The 18,271-nt window shown below is 42.2% G+C and overlaps 1 protein-coding gene across 1 annotated transcript in view; it reads right to left on the bottom strand.

Moving 5' to 3' along the window:
* The window catches only part of GAK (cyclin G associated kinase), a 116,258-nt gene that overhangs the window by 28,646 nt on the left and 69,341 nt on the right, over nucleotides 1-18,271 (bottom strand). The window contains exons 18-22 of the mRNA XM_065407060.1: nucleotides 17,548-17,627; nucleotides 16,947-17,140; nucleotides 14,239-14,397; nucleotides 12,599-13,090; nucleotides 10,022-10,192 (exon numbers count right to left, since the gene is read on the bottom strand). Of these exons, the coding sequence (XP_065263132.1) occupies nucleotides 10,022-10,192; nucleotides 12,599-13,090; nucleotides 14,239-14,397; nucleotides 16,947-17,140; nucleotides 17,548-17,627 (1,096 nt within the window). The remainder of the gene's footprint in view (nucleotides 1-10,021; nucleotides 10,193-12,598; nucleotides 13,091-14,238; nucleotides 14,398-16,946; nucleotides 17,141-17,547; nucleotides 17,628-18,271) is intronic.

Below are 18,271 nucleotides of genomic sequence, written 5' to 3'. Positions count from 1 at the left end.
ATAGAGAATAAGACTGAGAATATATTATTGCCCTTATATAAATCGATGGTACGCCCACATCTCGAATACTGCGTACAGATGTGGTCTCCTCATCTAAAAAAAGATATACTGGCACTAGAAAAGGTTCAGAGAAGGGCAACTAAAATGATTAGGGGTTTGGAACGGGTCCCATATGAGGAGAGATTAAAGAGGCTAGGACTCTTCAGCTCGGAAAAGAGGAGACATTCGGGGATAAGATAGAGGTATATAAAATCATGAGTGATGTGGATAAGGAAAAGTTATTTACTTATTCCCATAATACAAGAACTAGGGGTCACCAAATGAAATTAATAGGCAGCAGGTTTAAAACAAATACAAGGAAGTTCTTCTTCACGCAGCGCACAGTTAACTTGTGGAACTCCTTACCTGAGGAGGTTGTGAAGGCTAGGACTATAACAGCGTTTAAAAGAGAACTGGATAAATTCATGGTGGTTAAGTCCATTAATGGCTATTAGCCAGGATGGGTAAGGAATGGTGTCCCTAGCCTCTGTTTGTCAGAGGATGGAGATGGATGGCAGGAGAGAGATCTCTTGATCATTGCCTGTTGGTCCACTCCCTCTGGGGCACCTGGCATTGGCCACTGTCGGTAGACAAGATACTGGGCTAGATGGACCTTTGGTCTGACCCGGTACGGCCGTTCTTATGTTCTTATGACTGCCATTACTCGTGTCCCAGCTAGAGTATTAACTTAGAGCTGCTTCCTTCTTCTCCACCTCAGCAATTTTTGCATTTCACTGATGGAATAAGCAACTCATATACATGATGCAAAATATTTGGTGCCCTTTCAGAGTCCAAAGTGCTAGATATGTTGGCATTTATTAATAAATAACATTTAGTGCCTCATGTTAGCTTTGAGTGTTCCCTCCAACAGTTTGCTGAGAAACTAACATACAGGAATACACCTCTACCCCGATATAACGTTGTCCTTGGGAGCCAAAAAAAAAAAAAAATCTTACTGCGTTATAGGTGAAACTGCGTCATATCGAACTTGCTTTGATCCGCCGGAGTGCGCAGCCCCGCCCCCCCGGAGTGCTGCTTTACCCGTTATATCCGAATTCATATTATATTGGGGTAGAGGTGTAATACACAATTTTGCAACACATTTGTGCTCTCTCTTTTCTTGACTGCTAGGGCAATGGGTGACCAGAGATACAGACTGCAACTGAAAAGTTCTTTGGTGAAGCTGGCATGTAGTTTAGCATCAACCCAGGACAGCTAACAGAACCAGGCACTGTAACCCAATCACCACGACTCAGAAAAATATTATGGATTTTTCCAATTCTCTCAGCCTTCCAACTCCAAAGAGCCTCACTTTTTGGAGGCTGAGAAAAGGCAGCACCATCACCCAGTGTGTGTGGAATACTCTGAAAATCTGGTTTAAGAGAATATAATCTGAAGCTCCGTATTTGCTAAGTCTCCTTTTTCTAGCCCCTTATGTTCAATTGCTTAATTAAAAAAATTAAGTCTGTGGCACTTATGGTTGCAAAGAAATCCTTTAAAATAGGAATTATGTGTAACTGACTTGTTCATCTAAATAGAATGTTAACTCTGGATCCTAATGTCAGCACTGAAGTATTATACCATATAGTCAATCTTAGCTACCTCACCACTGATCATTTTAGCAGATTCCTCAAGCCAAAGTACTTCTCTGTTGCTGCATGTAACAGAAGACATCGGGATAGAGGACAGCTAGTTTCTGATAAAGGTTACAAGAGGCAAGTGAGCTAGGGCATAATATAGCTTCTAAGTGAATAGCCATCCTCTCTCTGAAGACATTGAAACTACTTGTTCAAACTAGTCCCTCCAACAGATTATTCCAAGTTGCAAATAACAGCAGGAGACACTCAAGCCTACACTTGTTTAACTTCTAATTATGATCAACTGTTATAGCTCTTCCCTACAATCTAATGAGGTCTGGTGATTATTTACTGCCCATGAAACTTACTCATTCCTTTATTATTGAATTATACGCACCCATCACTGCTCCGACACTGAGTTCACTCCATCTCATTACAGTGGATTATTTTAATGAACACTGACAATACTACTAATTCACTTTTTAATGAGTTTAAAATTGCTTCTCGATTCAAATGACCCTAGCTGTGCTTGTGTTTTGCTCTCCACGTCCGTGGTAGCGCTCTGGACATGGTCTCTCTCGGTCTCTCGCTGAAGAAGTTGCTCTCCTTTGCACTTGCATTTCAGGTCACCGTACACCAGTCTGTGCTTCTTTTCACTCAGTGGGTTTTGCCTCTTACTGTACAACGCTCCCTTAAGTTAACAGCACTACAATTATCTTCACATTCTCTAAATTTCTTATTAAAATAAATGCATAAACCTGACCACCGGGGGAGCCCAGAAATCCACGTCCGACACCGTACTGAAGCGTTTTCATTCTGGAGGTAAATCAGAGAGATCCCTAACAGCAACCTACCTCCCCCATTTCTGCTGGGTTTTATGGAGCCTGTTTGCTGCCAAAGGAAATCTGATGACAAATGCTGAACAATCTCATTAGGGAATCACTGAAGAGGAGAAAAATGGGCTTTTCTGACTCTGAAAGGACACAAATATTTAGTGCCCTTTTAGAGTCAGAAGTGCTTGATATGTTGGAATTTATTAGTAAATAATATTTAGCGCCTGTTAGCTTTAAGCATTCTCTCCAACAGTTTGCTGAGAAACTAAAACAGGAATAATACACAATTTTGCAATGCATTTGTGCTCTCTCTTTTCTTGACAGCTAGGGCAATGGGTGACCAGAGATACAGACTGAAAGGAGGGATTAGAATTGTTCTATCTTCATGTGACACACAAGCTTGCAATTGTAGAGATCCATTTCCTGGTTCGGGGGGGGAAGGGAGCACCTGAAACCTGAGGATATTTCTGTTTCAGTGAATGAGGATTTTAGAGCATGCCATGCTCTTCACCATGGCGACAAGCACCATCCTTGCTGCCAGCCAGCCTTTAAGAAGCTCTCCAGTGACATGAGGTTTAAGAAAACACTAGTCAGTCCTGGGGAGGAGGGGGCATAGCAGAGTCTTTTTCATAATTTAACCAAGGCGTACTTACCTGGGCTGTACTGTAACCATTATCCATAACAGCCACAAAAGAAGAATACAAAAATCCAATTGCAATTCACTCATCCATAGAGTAAAAGAAGGCTCAGTACAAGTAATATTGGCTCAGTTTATCTATGGAACACCACACCTCAATGCTAAGCAACGTCAGCTGATTTTCTGAATCCATTAGTTATGGCAAAGAAGAAATTTCCTACAAAATGTTTCAGACATTGGGTCATCATTAAACACATGCAACAGAGCAAATGCTACTGGGGGAATTGCCGCAAAAAGTTCAATTAATGCTCCCCCCACTAGCCGGGGCACAGCTTTGATGGGGCGGGAACATTGGAGACTCTTTCTGGGGCAGGAAAAGATCTGAATTGGAACAGCTGAGGCAGTATGCCACATGCCCATTCCTTTTCTCCCCTCTCCTCCCTGCCTTCACTGTGTGGGGATGGCTATTTCTCTCTTCCCACCCCATGGTGCAAGGCTTAGGGGACAAAAGCAGGAGACCACATGCTGCATCTGGCCCTGTTGTATCCACTGCTGTTGCCAATGGACAGTTGGGGTGGTGCTGTGACCAGGTGATTGGCTTCTGTTTGTTCCTTGCTTGGGCAGGGGGGGAGGGGAATTTATACACTTTGTGGACTCCTTTCAGCCACATCCTTCCCACCCTTAATCTAGTTGCTGGATCTCAGGGGTGCCAGGAGCTTGGTTTATCACCAGTTTGGGGTTCTGAAAGGGATTTTGCCCATATGACAAAATTGGCACATCGCTGTGTGGGCTTTTTCACCTTCCACCTGGCATCCAGGAGGGCTGGTTGGGGAATTTAGGTTACAACTGCTGCAAGGCAGGCTCCTGTGTGGTTGGTGGGTAGAGGGTCCAATTGATGTCCTCATAGCCTGAGGCCTGCATCAATACACACAATTCCCTCTTCACTCCAGTCTCAGCTCTGCAGAAAGCTGTATCCATCACTCGTGCTTTTCCTGCCCACTTTCTGCATGCTCTTATCTCCTCTGACCGCCCCACACCCATCCACACCCCGCCCCCTGAGCACCACCCCGAACTCGCTTGCCCTCTATCCAACACCCCTCCCCCCCAGCTCCCTGCCCCCTTACCGCGCTGCCTGGAGCACGGTGGCTGGTGGCACTACAACCGCTCCGCCCAGAGCGCCAGGACAGGCAGCCGTGCCGCCCGGCTGGAGCCAGCCATGCCACCGCACAGAGCACCGGGTCAGGCCACGGCTCTGCAGCTCCGCCGCCCAGAGCATCGCGCCGGCGGCACAGTGAGCTGAGGCTGCGGGGGAGGGGAAACAGCGGGGGAGGGGCCGGGGGCTAGCCGGCCAGGCCAGGAGCTCAGGGGCTGGGCAGGAGGGTCCCACGGGCCGGATGTGGCCCGCAGGCCATCGTTTGCCCACCTCTGTCCTAAATGAACATAGGAGGTTGTCTTTTCATGCAGTGAACTAATGGGAAAGACTGCCTTTGACTGCCTTCATTGGCATCCTAGTGCTTCCTCTCTCATTTCCCCCCCAGACTGACACCACTGGTGATCTCAGTTTTTACGTGGGTGAACTGTACTATTTTTCTGTAAACACTAGTTTGTATGATCTTTGGGGCAGGGAATGGTCTAACTAGGTAACTAGTTTTGTAAAGTATCTTGTTAGTTTACAGTGCAAATTCAGTGATTTTTAATACTTTTGCCCGTTTGCTTTGCTCCATCCTGCCTACATGACAAAGTGGAACAGTGTGGCCCAGTTCCCCTACCTGAAGTGCATAAGGGCCTTTAGGCATTGTCTAAACTACACAAAGAGACATATTTTATCATGGTTGCAGCCTAAACGGTTTCTTTTTGCCTGTGCGGACAGAACATCTTGCAGCCATGTTAAAATAGCCTCGTGATGGGGTGTACAAACCCACGCTGGGACAGAAGGAGTAAAAGGGCAGTACTGGGCCCAGCTAGCCCCGTCCCTCCAACCCTGCAGAGCCTACTCCAACCGGAAGCAGAGTTGAAAAGGGAGCAACCCAGCTCAGAAGTGGGGAGAAGTGCAGAGCTACCCCTGCGGGCCCCTGGAAAAGGGATTACAGACGCCTCCCTGAAGCACCAGGATGCTATGCTGAGCCCAGTGAGGCTAATGGTTTGGTTTCCTTTTTCCTTATCTGGGACCAGAGGGACAGTGGTAGCAAGAGACCCAAGGAGGGTAAAACAGAGAGTTCACTCCCACCCCACTCCAGGGGTCAATGTTGCTGACACTTTGAGGGCCTTGGGTCAGAGCGTGGTGGAGTGGGTGGACCCACTCTCTCCTACTACTACCCTTCCCCCCCAAGATAAGTGGACGCTAACCACTAGGCCACCTGGCCCAGCAAGGATGCTACTACAATCCTGTCATGTTTAGGCAGATGTATCCATCAGGATTCAAGTGTCAGTAAGCCTGCAAGCACTTCTTAAAGACAGCTTCATATCTGCTATTGTTATAACAGCAAACATCACTGAAAATGAAAAGTCCCATGTTCAACTTGTTTCCTCTGACCCTACACAAAGGGCTGCCAACTGCACAAGTTTGCTATTCCCTTGAATAACCAGGTAGTTGGTTTCTCAACTGTCCCAAAAACCCATATAAAATATTAGCAGGGAGCAGAATGCCTTATTCGAGGAATTTCTTCATTTTTATTCTGGGTATTATTTAAAGGGCATCCCATTAGAATCTGGAGGGGTTTTTTGTTTTATTTCTTTAAACTAGTCAACTCAGAATTCAGGTTGACAGTCCCTTCAAAACAATTCCCTAAAATGGTATAACATGGCTTTTTCAAAACCAGGATTCATAATTGTATTTTAACATGGTCAGCTCTGTAGTGTAGACAGAACTTGTGTGGCTCCAGATGAGCAGGTTTCCAGCAAACTAAACTGAAAAAAGTAGGTTTACTTTTTTGTTACAAAACAGGCTGGGACAGTAGGTAGTGCAGTACATGTACTGTAATTGTTCAGACACATTACACGATAGGTGAACTAGTCTAGACCTTGATATGGGCTTGCTCCCAATGACTGTGGCTGATGAATTCAGGCAACCATCACAACTCCACCAAGCCCTTCGTTTATCAAACCAACGAATGACAGAACTACCCAGGAAGCCGTGAGAGACAGCCTCAGAGTCAGATACAGGGTAGGATTCTAAATCCATGCAAAGGCTTTTTCCCCTTGGTCTGCTCTAATTTCCTACCAAAAAATTCCTCTTCCGAGCGACACTTGTTATCTAAGTAGATACTGAAACTTTCTATGCCATTATTTTCAGTTGCACAAGTGATGATTTATCATCAGACAGCCTTCATATTGATCAGTAATACAGCAGCTCAGCTGAGAATATGCAAATGGGCCTTACCATTGTGTAAAGAAACAAGTATTGGGATACGCCTTTAAGAGAAGAAAAAATTCTTTACTGCTTGGTATTAGTCAACAATCCCTGCACTTCTATATTATCCCTAGTTTCAGATGTGATTCATGAGGGAATTGGTAACGTGTATATTCAGTTTTCCTGCATCATTAAACAATTGCACCTTGCCCTAAAGCATGAAAGATTCCCCTACACACATACCTGGCATCTGCTTCAATTTTGCAAAGGGAAAATCATTTTCAAGTAATATCTTGCTTTGAAATGAGTCCAGTGTGGGTGGTTTTATAAACCTAGTGAGAGCATAACATGATAATTACACTGATTTACAATATAGACCAGGGGTCAGCAACCTTTCAGAAGTGGTGTGCCGAGTCTTCATTTATTCACTCTAATTTAAGATTTCGTATGCCAGTCATACATTTTAACCTTTTTAGAAGGTCTCTTTCTATAAGTCTGTAATATATAACTAAACTATTGTTGTATGTAAAGTAAATAAGGTTTCAAAATGTTTAAGAAGCTTCATTTAAAATTAAATTAAAATGCAGAGCCCCCCGGACCAGTGGCCAGGACCCAGGCAGTGAGAGTGCCACTGAAAATCAACTCGCGTGCCGCCTTCGGCACGGGTGCCATAGGTTGCCTACCCCGATATAGACAAGGTATGTCCAGCCATATCCCTTTGATTGGCCTCTCATTTTAAGGACAAACTAGTGTGGGATCCAATACTGCCATGCCCAGTTTTGGATACCATTTATATGTGACTAATACTCAGATTGCAATATGGCACACTGCAAAGTAATCTAGTACTACTCCATCAAGTACAAGAGATTGTCCCAAAAAAACCTTTCCATAAAGCAAGCTTCTGAGAAGGAGAAAATGCCCCTGATGTCAACTAGAGGAAAAAACAGAGGTGAGGAAAAGGTATTACTATCCCCTTACTATCATCCACACTTTGTAAGCTCACTCTTAACTGTATATAGCTCACACAACCATTTTTCTGGTTCCACATATTTATCCTACCTAGCCTTTTACTTGACTGCCTGGCAAAGCTGAAAAAGTTGCATCGCTGACCTTGTGCCAAACCACAGCACTTCCTCTGACATTAAAGGAAACGAAATCCCCACAATGGCAGTGAGCAGTAGTTATAGGACCCACAGAGGATATTGTCCAACATGCCTTATGATATCTGGCCTCTGTCTTGGTGTGCAGAAACTACCTCTCTTCCACAGGGAACTTCAAGGTTTTAGAAAAATTGTGTGCACCTCGCCTGAGGGAAAGGCCAATGCTATTTGTCATGTTAACCATCTAGCAGGATCTCTTCCTGAGACAGTAAGAACTACCCAACTTAAGAAAATGGAGAACTGTGCCCCTGAAATGCCATGGCACATATAACCTGACTCTAAATGGGTCCCTTCCCACTGAGCTCCTGTTTTGACATTGTTAAATTATCTGAGTGGGTATTTCACCTTTACAAGCTTTTGAATACAGTCTAGTATTCACATTACAGTAATCTCATAATCACCACCAGGGCCCTGCTCTGCTTAGTGCTGTACGGAAGTAAAGTGAGACCTGCACCCTGCCTCAAACTGCTTACAACCTGGGGACAAGAAACAATAAGTGAATAACAAAAGGGGACAGGGAGTGAAGACAAACGAACAGTTATATCATGTGGTTAAAGACTAACCATTTACACAACTTGATGGGTCCAAATTAGACTTCAAGAAATATTTTAAGGAGCCACAGCAAGTGGTAGCCATCTGTGTTCCCTTAACATCCGCTCCCATCCCCAGGAGAGAGTGACCTAAGCCCACTACCTATAGTTTTCTTCATTCATTTGCTTCGCCTTCTAGATAGGCCACTCCCCAATCTCCCATTTACCTGACATCATTAGCCCTTTATTTAAAAAAGATGCAGACTGTTCCCACAACTCTAAGAGGATGAGCCCCTTTAGGGAATTAGCATCTCTGAAATTTCCAATAAGTGGAGTTTTAGAAGAGTATCCTTATGCCAGGGTCTTTCATTATTCCTTGGGCGATTCATCATGGACATGTGGCATAGCATTGGTTTGTTCTAGGTAGGAAGTACAGCTTGAGCTCACTTTGCTTTTGCCCATTATGATTAAAAGTATGTGCACAGATATTTCTCGTATTTAGAAAACTCTGAGATCTGTGTCTTTTACAAGGGTGGCTAAGCTTCATTATCCTCGTTTTACAGCTACGGAAACCGAAAGAGAGGGGTTGTGAAGTTTTTACAGAAGATCAACACCACACCCAGAATAGAACTAAGTTTTTCTGAATGGCAGTCCAGTGCCCTATCCAGGGACTACCTTCACAGAAAGATGTTCATATACTGATATGGACTGTGCTGTATTTTTTATTTGCTCCGTAATTCAGACATGTTTCTAACACAGATTTCAGATTTTACAATTAAATTAAAATCTGAAGGTGCAACTATTATGGCAAATTTACTGCATGACAGTTATACTTCTGAATCACATCTCATTGAACATTAAAAAAATTAAATTGAAAATCCACAAAGATTAATTTTAGCTTTATTCCAGAAACTGAGAATTTAAAGGGTGACACAGAATTCTTGTACCTTCAGTTTTTAATTAACAGGGATATATATTTTTAAATTTTTACAGTCCAAATCAAGTAACTTGTTTCTGTTTAGTAAAACAACCATGTAGTCTACAACTTCATTGGATAGTATCTGAGTTAACTGACAAATCTAAATGGATGATTTAATCTTTAAATGCTGTTGAGTTACTTTACATACACAGTACTGGAAAACTAAAATTTGCTTTTGATGAGTATATTGGTGAGTTGCTATTGAGTGATAGTTTGTATTACTAGTTCTATCTGCATTTATGGAAAATTAATCATTTTATGTAATTATTAGAACTAACTTGGATATAGTGTTAAAAGGAAGCACATGGAGAAAAGGATTTTACTTATGGTATCCGGAAGAAACCATTGAAACAAATTAGATTAACTCCAAGTATTATATAATGTAGCCTATAAATATATTTTAACCAATTTACTTCAATACAAGTAGTTCCAACTAGCCTCAGTTCGGAAATGTTTAAGGAAACAACATTCTTTTAACAGATCCTATTCCAGAATCACTTGTATTCCTCTACTTTCCCTTTCCAAGTCCTTAAGAACCTAATTCAAACCTAAGTATGTAAATCACATTTACATTTAGTAATCTAGGTAATTTAATAAGATTGAAAACACAACACTTGGTGTAACCTCAGTTCTACATTGTCATCTTCCAGAAGAAAATTAAACACAGGATTAGCAAAAGATTAGCAATCTTAGCAAAATAATTGTACCAAGACTTACTATAGTAACACTATACAGGAAATACTACCAGCTGGACATGCTCATCTGTGCACAGGGAACATGGAGCTTATTAAAATAGCAGTCACAACAAGAGGATCTGTTAGACGCTAATCAACCTTGACTAAACAGAGAGTAAAGAACTAAACCCGGGGAAAGCCACAGAAACCCTTACCAAAAAATCATGCCAAAAGCACACTTACCTAAATGTAAGAAGTCTGAGCTGGAAGAAGGAGGTGGTGCGCTGTGTGTGGAAGGAAATATACTAGATGTAGATGTTGCATTTGGATTAAGAAAGTCTCCAAAGAGATCAGGACCAGACAGAGTCGGCTTCTCAGATCCTGATGACATTGTGAATGGGTCAAACGGATCAGCTAAAGAAAGAGGCAGAAAACAAAATTATCTTGAGGGCAGGTGTTACTGCAAATAAAATCACAGGAAAAACTTACTTACACCCTCTTGGGCAGGGGCAATAAGGTGAGGTCATGGGTGTCAACTGACGAAGGCTTTTGAAGTTTCTCTTCTTTCCGGCAGGAGACAACAATCGGTCCCTGCCCCCAGACATTAGTACTTACATGCTATTAGACAAGCAGAGCATTTCAGCCAATCACAGCCAAGGAAAACAATTATCCCTTCCAACGTAAATCCTTACTGACACTGTATAAAAATTCAGCCACAACGCTAGTTTTCTCTACACAAGCCATTCCCTCAATCTTGAGTCATTCATTTCAGATCAGCCCGCATTTATCCAAAAAGTCACATTAGTAGGGAGATCTAAAAAGAAGTCAGCAACAAGATAGGAATCCCAGAGCCCCAGATAACAAATTGTAACCAAAGTGGGTTGTTAAACTAGCAAAAACAAAACAGAACAGCCACAGTACAAGGAAGGCATGACTAAAAGTGATTCATGTTCATCGTGCTGACACACGAGCTGGAGAAGGCAGCAGCACAGTGTCCAGGAGGGAGCTACTTCAGTGACCACTGGCAGGGAGAGAACTAACTGGAACAGTATTTATACCCAGCAGGGGATGGCATGTGATGGCCAGCAAGAGGCTTGGCTCAAGCTCTGCCCTGTACCAGTTGCCCTCAAGGGTGAATGAACTTCAAGAACTAAGGGACTTCTACCAGTCTGACTCCAAAAAACTAGAATCCAGAAGTGATAATCCAGCCCTGATGTGTCTTTAGATAACATGATTATATTGCATATGATGCTGTAAAGCATGTTATCCTGAACACTGAATCTCATGCATATACAGCCTGCCTTTTGCTTCAGCATGCAGGTACAGAATCTCAGACATCGATCTGACTTAAGAAGGTAATATGCAAGTTGAAAAAACCAGTAGAAGCACCAGATATACTCATTCCTGTAATTCAACAAAACTACTATACGACTGTTACTTTCTTTATATAATGTAACAATAGGTTGAGGTGCATTTCTCAGTGCTTTCCCACGGCTAACAAGGGGCGCATAGTCAAAGGATAAACTACACTGACTATAACTTTTATGGACTCCTGCCAATGAGAGAAAATGCTAAACCTAAATAATTTGATTTATTCAAACAACTCAGCAATAATGAAGCAGGAAATAAATATTTCAGGGATCACATAAGTTATCTAGAATGCAGCAATGTAGCATGTAATTCTAGCCTTCTGTCCAAATCTGATGATTTTTGTGCATTTACGTCAGATCCCTTAACCAATTCCCAAAGAAAATGATGTCATTGTAACAGGGATATTTTAGAATGACATTTACAGTGATGAACTGGAAAAAAAAATTGGGTTGAAGGAACATTTAATACTACATTCAGCTTGAAGGAATTCTGCACTCTAGAATTATGACTAGTTCTAAATCAGGAATAAAACTGATGGATCCTAGTCCTTTTAGCCCTCTTAATAAAGGAAAGCGGGACTTCTATTACATAAATCAAAATAATTTGTGTTCTGAAGATCAGGCAGTTGGCAAGGTTTTGCTTAATTGTATATTCTCCTTGCACTTTAGTCTTATGTAGGTGCGGATGCTGAATTACATGAGGATCAAGACCTACCACTGGCCCAGTCCTGTCCACACATTGTCAAAGAATCGGACCAGTAACATCCAGTAGTTCCTTAATGATGTATTAGTAACACTTCTTGGAGCTCCTGTCTTGTGACAGGGATAAATGACTGTATACAAGTGCAAGACTCAGTAATGATCGAGTTGTCGTCTTTCACTCAAAGCTGCTATCAACCTCTGGAAAACGTGAGGAAGAAATGGGTAATCACCCTTTCAAGTCTTGGCAATGTAAGTTCTATGTACTTGGATCCAGAGACGAACATAAAACAAATCAACACTTTTGCATGCAGGACAGCACAAAGTTTTGCTTTTGCACGGATTATTTTTTTTAAAACAAAGTGAGATGAATTTGTGTAAAACTCAGCTGAAGCTGTACTTCAAAGTCGTGAAAATAGGGAAAAATGCAACACTGCCAAGGTCATATTTTGAGTAAAGGTGGCTTTCAATGAAGGTTGTAAACTTGAACCATATGAAAAGCTGCTAAGTGTTATGAAGCAATTATTCTGTCATAAGAAACAGACCTTTTACTATGTACTTTGTCTAAGTATTATGTGCCCCTTTCGCGGATTCCGATGACAGACTGCAACAGAACTTTTAGATATAGATCAAAACAGGGTACTAACATAGTGTACAAACAGAAAAATAGTAAAGCAGCTAATAATTATTGCCTCATTCAGTTATTCACACTATATCACAATTCCAAAGTAGAGAGAATTGAGTTACATACCAGCAGAAGGCAATGTTGTGGGTGGAGATGTACTCTGGTTACTGGCTGAAGGCTGAGGTTGACTGCTGAAAAAGAAGTCTGCCCCTTCGCCTAGAAGGTCCCCAGTAGACTCTTCTGAAACCTGCGACGTGCTACCCACAAATAAATTGTTCAGTAAGTCTGCGTTGCTAGATGAGTTCTTCATCTCTGAGGCAGTTTGATTCTGCTCTGATGGAACATCAGAGTCTAGTCCCAATAAATCTACGTGGTCTTCCAACTGAGGTTCTTGTGGTTGGGCAGATGGAGTTTCAAAATTAGCTTCAAAAAATATATCTGCATCTTCTTCTGGAGGACTGGGTTTTTCTTTTTCTTCAACTATTTCTGTTCTTCCTTCACTAGGAAATGCAGCAAATTCTTCATCTGATGGGTCACTTTCATCCCTGTCATCAATCAGTCCAGGATGATTATCTTTGGACAAGCGGTCCTCTGCTCCAGGCTCTGGATTTTTTCCTTCTATTGAATGAATAAAAACAGATTTACCTTTTTATAACACTTTTAAGTTAACAGAATTCTCCTGCTCAACAAGGAGAAACCAGGTTCAAGTGCCAGGGTCTGAACTTAAAGTTCCTTGCACAAGAAGGCTCAGGGGGCAGGGACAGAGAAGTGACGTGCCACTAGCTTGCCCTGCTCAGAAAAGGGGGGGCGGAGGGCGGGGGGAGAAGAGAAGCTTGTTTTCCTGCAAGTTTATCCTCCAGCCACTAGAGGCCACAACTGCTGCTACTGAGCACTAGCTACAAATGCCGCCCTCCCATCCCCGACCCCTCGTGTCCTTCCATCCTCAGAGGCAAATACCCCCCTTCCCATAGACAAAGCTAAGGGAGCAAAATGGCTCTGCCTGCCAGGAGCACATGGACCGGAAATGTGAATAAGTAGTATATTCCTCCACCACTCAACATGTGCAACTATTAACGCTGCACAATTAAAGCAAACCCTTTGTGCTGGACAAGGAGATATGATCTGAGTTGAGGACAGGAGTGAGACACTGGGGAAGAGCCTTCAGTCTGACACTCCCCTTTGGACACTGAGTAAATTATGGTTTAAAAGGGCTTTGTATTATACTGCTGCTCTAAAATCAGTAGTAACACTGTCACCAATGGCACCCCAGCAATTTTGCTGTCAAGTGCTGGGGAAAGCCAGGAACAGCGTGGAGACACAGGGCTCTCGGAAAACACCAGAGCAGGCAGGCCATGTTTTCAGTCCAGACCTACTCAGTTCAGCCCATGCCAGAATTTCTTGGCCACTCCACCTGCTTGCTTTGCAGCCAGCATCCACAAAGGAAGGGGGAGGATACAGCCCTGCCTCAGTTTGATTTGTGAGCAGCAGTGCATGCCTATTACCTTTACTTTATGCTGATTTGGAGATCCCAAATGAAGCTGGACAGCAACATTCGCAGACCTGAAAAGCTCACTCCTTTTTAAATGGTTTTTACTTGCACTCTGATGAGGCAACACACAAAATTGAAATAATCATGATCTGTCCCTTTGCTTCCATTATGTAACAATGTGCCAACGCTGTAGCAATCCTTGCAGGTGGGGGAGAGACAATTGAAGTATTGCACAAGAGATTAGTCCTTTTGGTAAAGAATTAGTAACTTCACCTACCTTCCCAATCCAGAGTATGGAAGAAGTTATTTGCATCAGTGCTGCTGCTCTGTGGAGAGTCCGGCTCTGTGGGTGTGCTTTCGGGAGACTGTTCCGATTTGGACTCTTCGGCTTCGTACTGTGCTGTTGAACCTGGCTGTCTAGGCAGCTCAGGTTTACCTGTCAGATGGAATTTCAAGCCAAAAACCTTAGACATACAGTTCTGACATTGGAAAATTTCAGATTGTGTCAATCCTAACATGCAGCACGTGGTATCTTACTCAAAAACATATCAAGGTGGCAGTCAGGAAATAACTCTTGGTTGGATCTCATGAGCAAGCTGCTAGTCTCTGTGTAGGAAAAAGCCCATACAGCTGTGAATTTAGGATGGAGTTTTAACCCTGGTTTCAGCCACACACGTAACAGCTGTGAAATTAAATTAAGGTATCAGACTTAATATTCTAGTAGAGTTTTGTGTCCTATATTTAAACTGATGTGACTCTACTCAAGTCAGTTGCCATCAATTTCTGGTTCTTTACTGCATACCAGTAACACTCTGAAGATATTACAAAATAGACCAAGGTGGACAGGAGGGCTGTGAACAAATCACAGCCATTTCCAAACAGGACACAGAAAGATCGCTCCGTTGCCCTTCTCCCACAAAAAACCCAAAAAGAACAGGTTCAATGAAACTCATAGAAAGTACTTAAAGTGTAAGGCAACAACAGTGTACCAGTGATATAGGATACAAAGCTGTCAACCTCAACTTGGAAGCAGGTGAGTGCCAGCACCCTGCTCATGCAGGAATTGGTCATTTTCCTTACTTCAATGTGAGGTGCTGAGCTGGAGGGATATTGTCAGAAGTTAGGGAAGATTGCCTTATCAATGGCTCTGTAGTCTCACACAAGAACAAGCGCTCCATGCCAAATCAAAGAGTGGACACCTAACTGGCGAGAGTTTTAGCATGGGAATTACTTCATTTTGGAAAGAATGGGGTGCATACATGGAAGTAAGTTGAATCATCAAACACAGAACAAAGTATTTAACTTGGTGAACATCCCACATCTGCTCTGTACATGGCAGTCTGTAAGGGTGCATCTACACAAGGTGGAGGTGTAGTTTTCAACTCAGTCTGATTGAGCAACCATGCTAAAAATAGAAGTACAGCTGTAGCAGCGGGACAGGCTAGCCACCCCAGTACCATCCTGCCGAGGACCCTAAGCATGTACTCAGAGCAGCTAGCACGCCCCACCCTAACTACGTTCTTATTTTTAGTGCGCTAGCTCAAAACTAGTGTGCATACGCCTACCCAAAACGACAATTATCCTTCCAGATCAAGTGTTGACATACCCTAATGCCAGCAGCGTAGTGTCTGACTTACTGGAGTGCTGCAATACCATCTTTGTTTAAAAACCAAAAGATTCACAAAAAATACAGTATGGGATATGCTAAACATTGAAAGGGTCCTGCCAACTCAGCTTTGGTCCCATGTTTAAGTTTTGTGAAAACAAATTTATGAAGATCTAAGAAAAAACAACATTTTTTATCTTAAATTTCAATTAAAAAAATATATTTTCACCTCCAGTTTTTCAAACCCAAACATTTCAGGGCTAAGAATCTAAATTAAATCAACTTCCAGGATTTTCTTTTTCTCAAGAGGAGGCAAATTCAGAAAGTAAAGGAGCATAGTAACTAAGTGATTTTTTTAAAAATTCTCTCACTTTCAATACCAACACCTTAGATTAATGTAAAACAAAAAATGTTGTTCACAATATGATTTAGTTGAGTGTCCTAATTAGAATACAATATAAAAGGGAGATTTATGTTCAGGAAAGAACAACAAGGCTTAATGCAAAATGCAAGCCTGGCAGAAATATACTTTTCTAAAAACATATGAAAAAGGGGAAAAGTGACTATGTTGGATCAAGAGAAAAATGAGGAAAAAAGCAAATACACTGAGTTAAAAAAGATAAAAGAAGCAGAAAGACAAGAACTGAGGTCTTACTTATTCTCTAAATACAGCCATGTTAGAGAACATTAAAGAAAGGATGAAGGAGTGGAACATGAAAACTAATGAGACCAAGAAAAAAGCAAACATTAAGTATAGCAATCCTGGCAAGAATTACTAAAAATATATCCAGAACGAGGAAGTTGGCTAAACAGACAAGATGCAATGTTAAAAATGTAAGATCCCTTCAAGAACAACCGACACTCACTAATGCAGGGAAAATCTTAAGAGAATCAAACCATAACTCTACTGGACTATGCACAAGAAACATCTCAATAACAATATATTTTGAATTATGGGTATGAAAGGCCACTTATGGAGAATGCTAGAATACTTTGAACTGCATTGATGAAAGCTCAGCTAAGCAGCGAAAGCGGAGGGAATTCTCCCCAGGTTTTGGAGGCGAAGGGCTCAACTGCCAAGTATTTTTGTTTGATGTGTCACTCCAAATAGGGCCTCCAGAGCTCTGGGAAAAGGTGAAAACAGTGCCAATATAGATAAAAAGATTGTAATTAGCCCAATCTAGTATTAAGGAAAACTCCTATTCCTTTATAACAGGCAAGGGTACTGCACAGCTCTTCACAAGAATTAAGTTTTCCCTTTTAAAGGTCTGTTTAAAAATTTGTCTGAAAACTAAACAAAATGAGTCCTGAACTGGAATGCTTTAAAAAAGGATAGGAAACAGGTTAAAGTTTCTAATGCCTCCAAAGTTAAGCTTTACCAAATTTCGATAAAATCTCTTGTTGTTCCTCCCGACTGGAGAAAAGGATCTTGGGATTCAGTCCCTTTATGTTCAAGTTATCCCATGGCGCTCGTTCACTACAGGGTCTGTCTCTGGGCTCCACCTCCACTTCCAGATTCACTTGAAATAAGTCAGGATATTTCTCTTGAATGTCACAAGCATCCAGATCATACCTGTAATATGGCGATGTAATAAAATCACAAATCAAAAATCTTTCAAGGCAAATATTCAATCAGCCCATCAGGTTCACTGTCTTGGACTGCAGCAAGTTAAGTGACTAGTACTTCTATGGAATTGGTATGCAAAGCATAAAATTGGATTGGGTTACTTTTTCCCTGTTTAATCTCATAGGGATGATTTATTATGAAGAAATTTCAAGAAAACCCCTCATCAAGAGACGCTGAGTCAAAGGAAGTGTGGTCAATCAAAAGCCAGGACTCATTTTGTTAAAAATGAAAGCTATCATTTTCCCCACACTAGTAAAACATACTCCCCCCCGCCCCCTAGATCTGTTGATCTGGCAAGTAAAATAATTTGAAAAAAGTTTCTGCAAGTTGTGTTCAGCAAAATATTCACATACTTAGCAAATTTCACTGTGGTGGCATTCCGGGGCACAAAACCTGTGTGGAACTGAATCTGGAACATCTTCATTGAAGCCATCTATGGGGAGGAGAAAAAATAGGATAATTACATAATTCTGTGTAACAGAAGATAAGGACTCTATCTTCCTTTCCTTTTGGTGGAAAGCGTTTTTGATATTCAGGAAGGCATTCTCTTTCAGTTCAGCTTCTCTAAACATACAATAGCTCCATATAGCATTTTTCTTGGGATGGCTGAATTTGGACTTGTTTGTTTATTTCAATTTGTCAAGTAAGTTGGTAGTATCATTGAAGAAACACCGTCAGAAATAAAGACACAAGGAACCTGATTCTAATCTCACTTACACCTGTACAAATTGGGAAAAGCTTCATCAAAAGCTAGTACAGCATACTCAAACTCACGACAAGCAGTGGCAGATTAGCCTGCTGGGAAGCAGGGAAAGCCCCCATGCCCCAACCCCACTACCCGGCAGGAGTGCCAGGCGGGCGGGGCAGGGCAAGCCCCCACACCCCAACCCCGATCCCCGTCAGGAGCGCTGGGTGGATGGGGGAAGCCCCTGCGCCCCAACCCCGCTCCCCAGCAGGAGCGCCGGTAGGGACTGCAGGCAGAAGGGATGGGGAGAAGCCCTTACTTGCTCTTGCCCAGGGCCCCACAAACCCCTAATCTGCCTCTGAAGACAAGACATAATTCTGTAGGGTAGAACT

Source organism: Emys orbicularis, chromosome 6 (assembly GCF_028017835.1).
Source record: "Emys orbicularis isolate rEmyOrb1 chromosome 6, rEmyOrb1.hap1, whole genome shotgun sequence".
Taxonomy (NCBI): domain Eukaryota; kingdom Metazoa; phylum Chordata; order Testudines; family Emydidae; genus Emys; species Emys orbicularis.
Note: the sequence above shows the minus strand (reverse complement) of the source record. Positions and strands in the feature narration are given on the sequence as shown.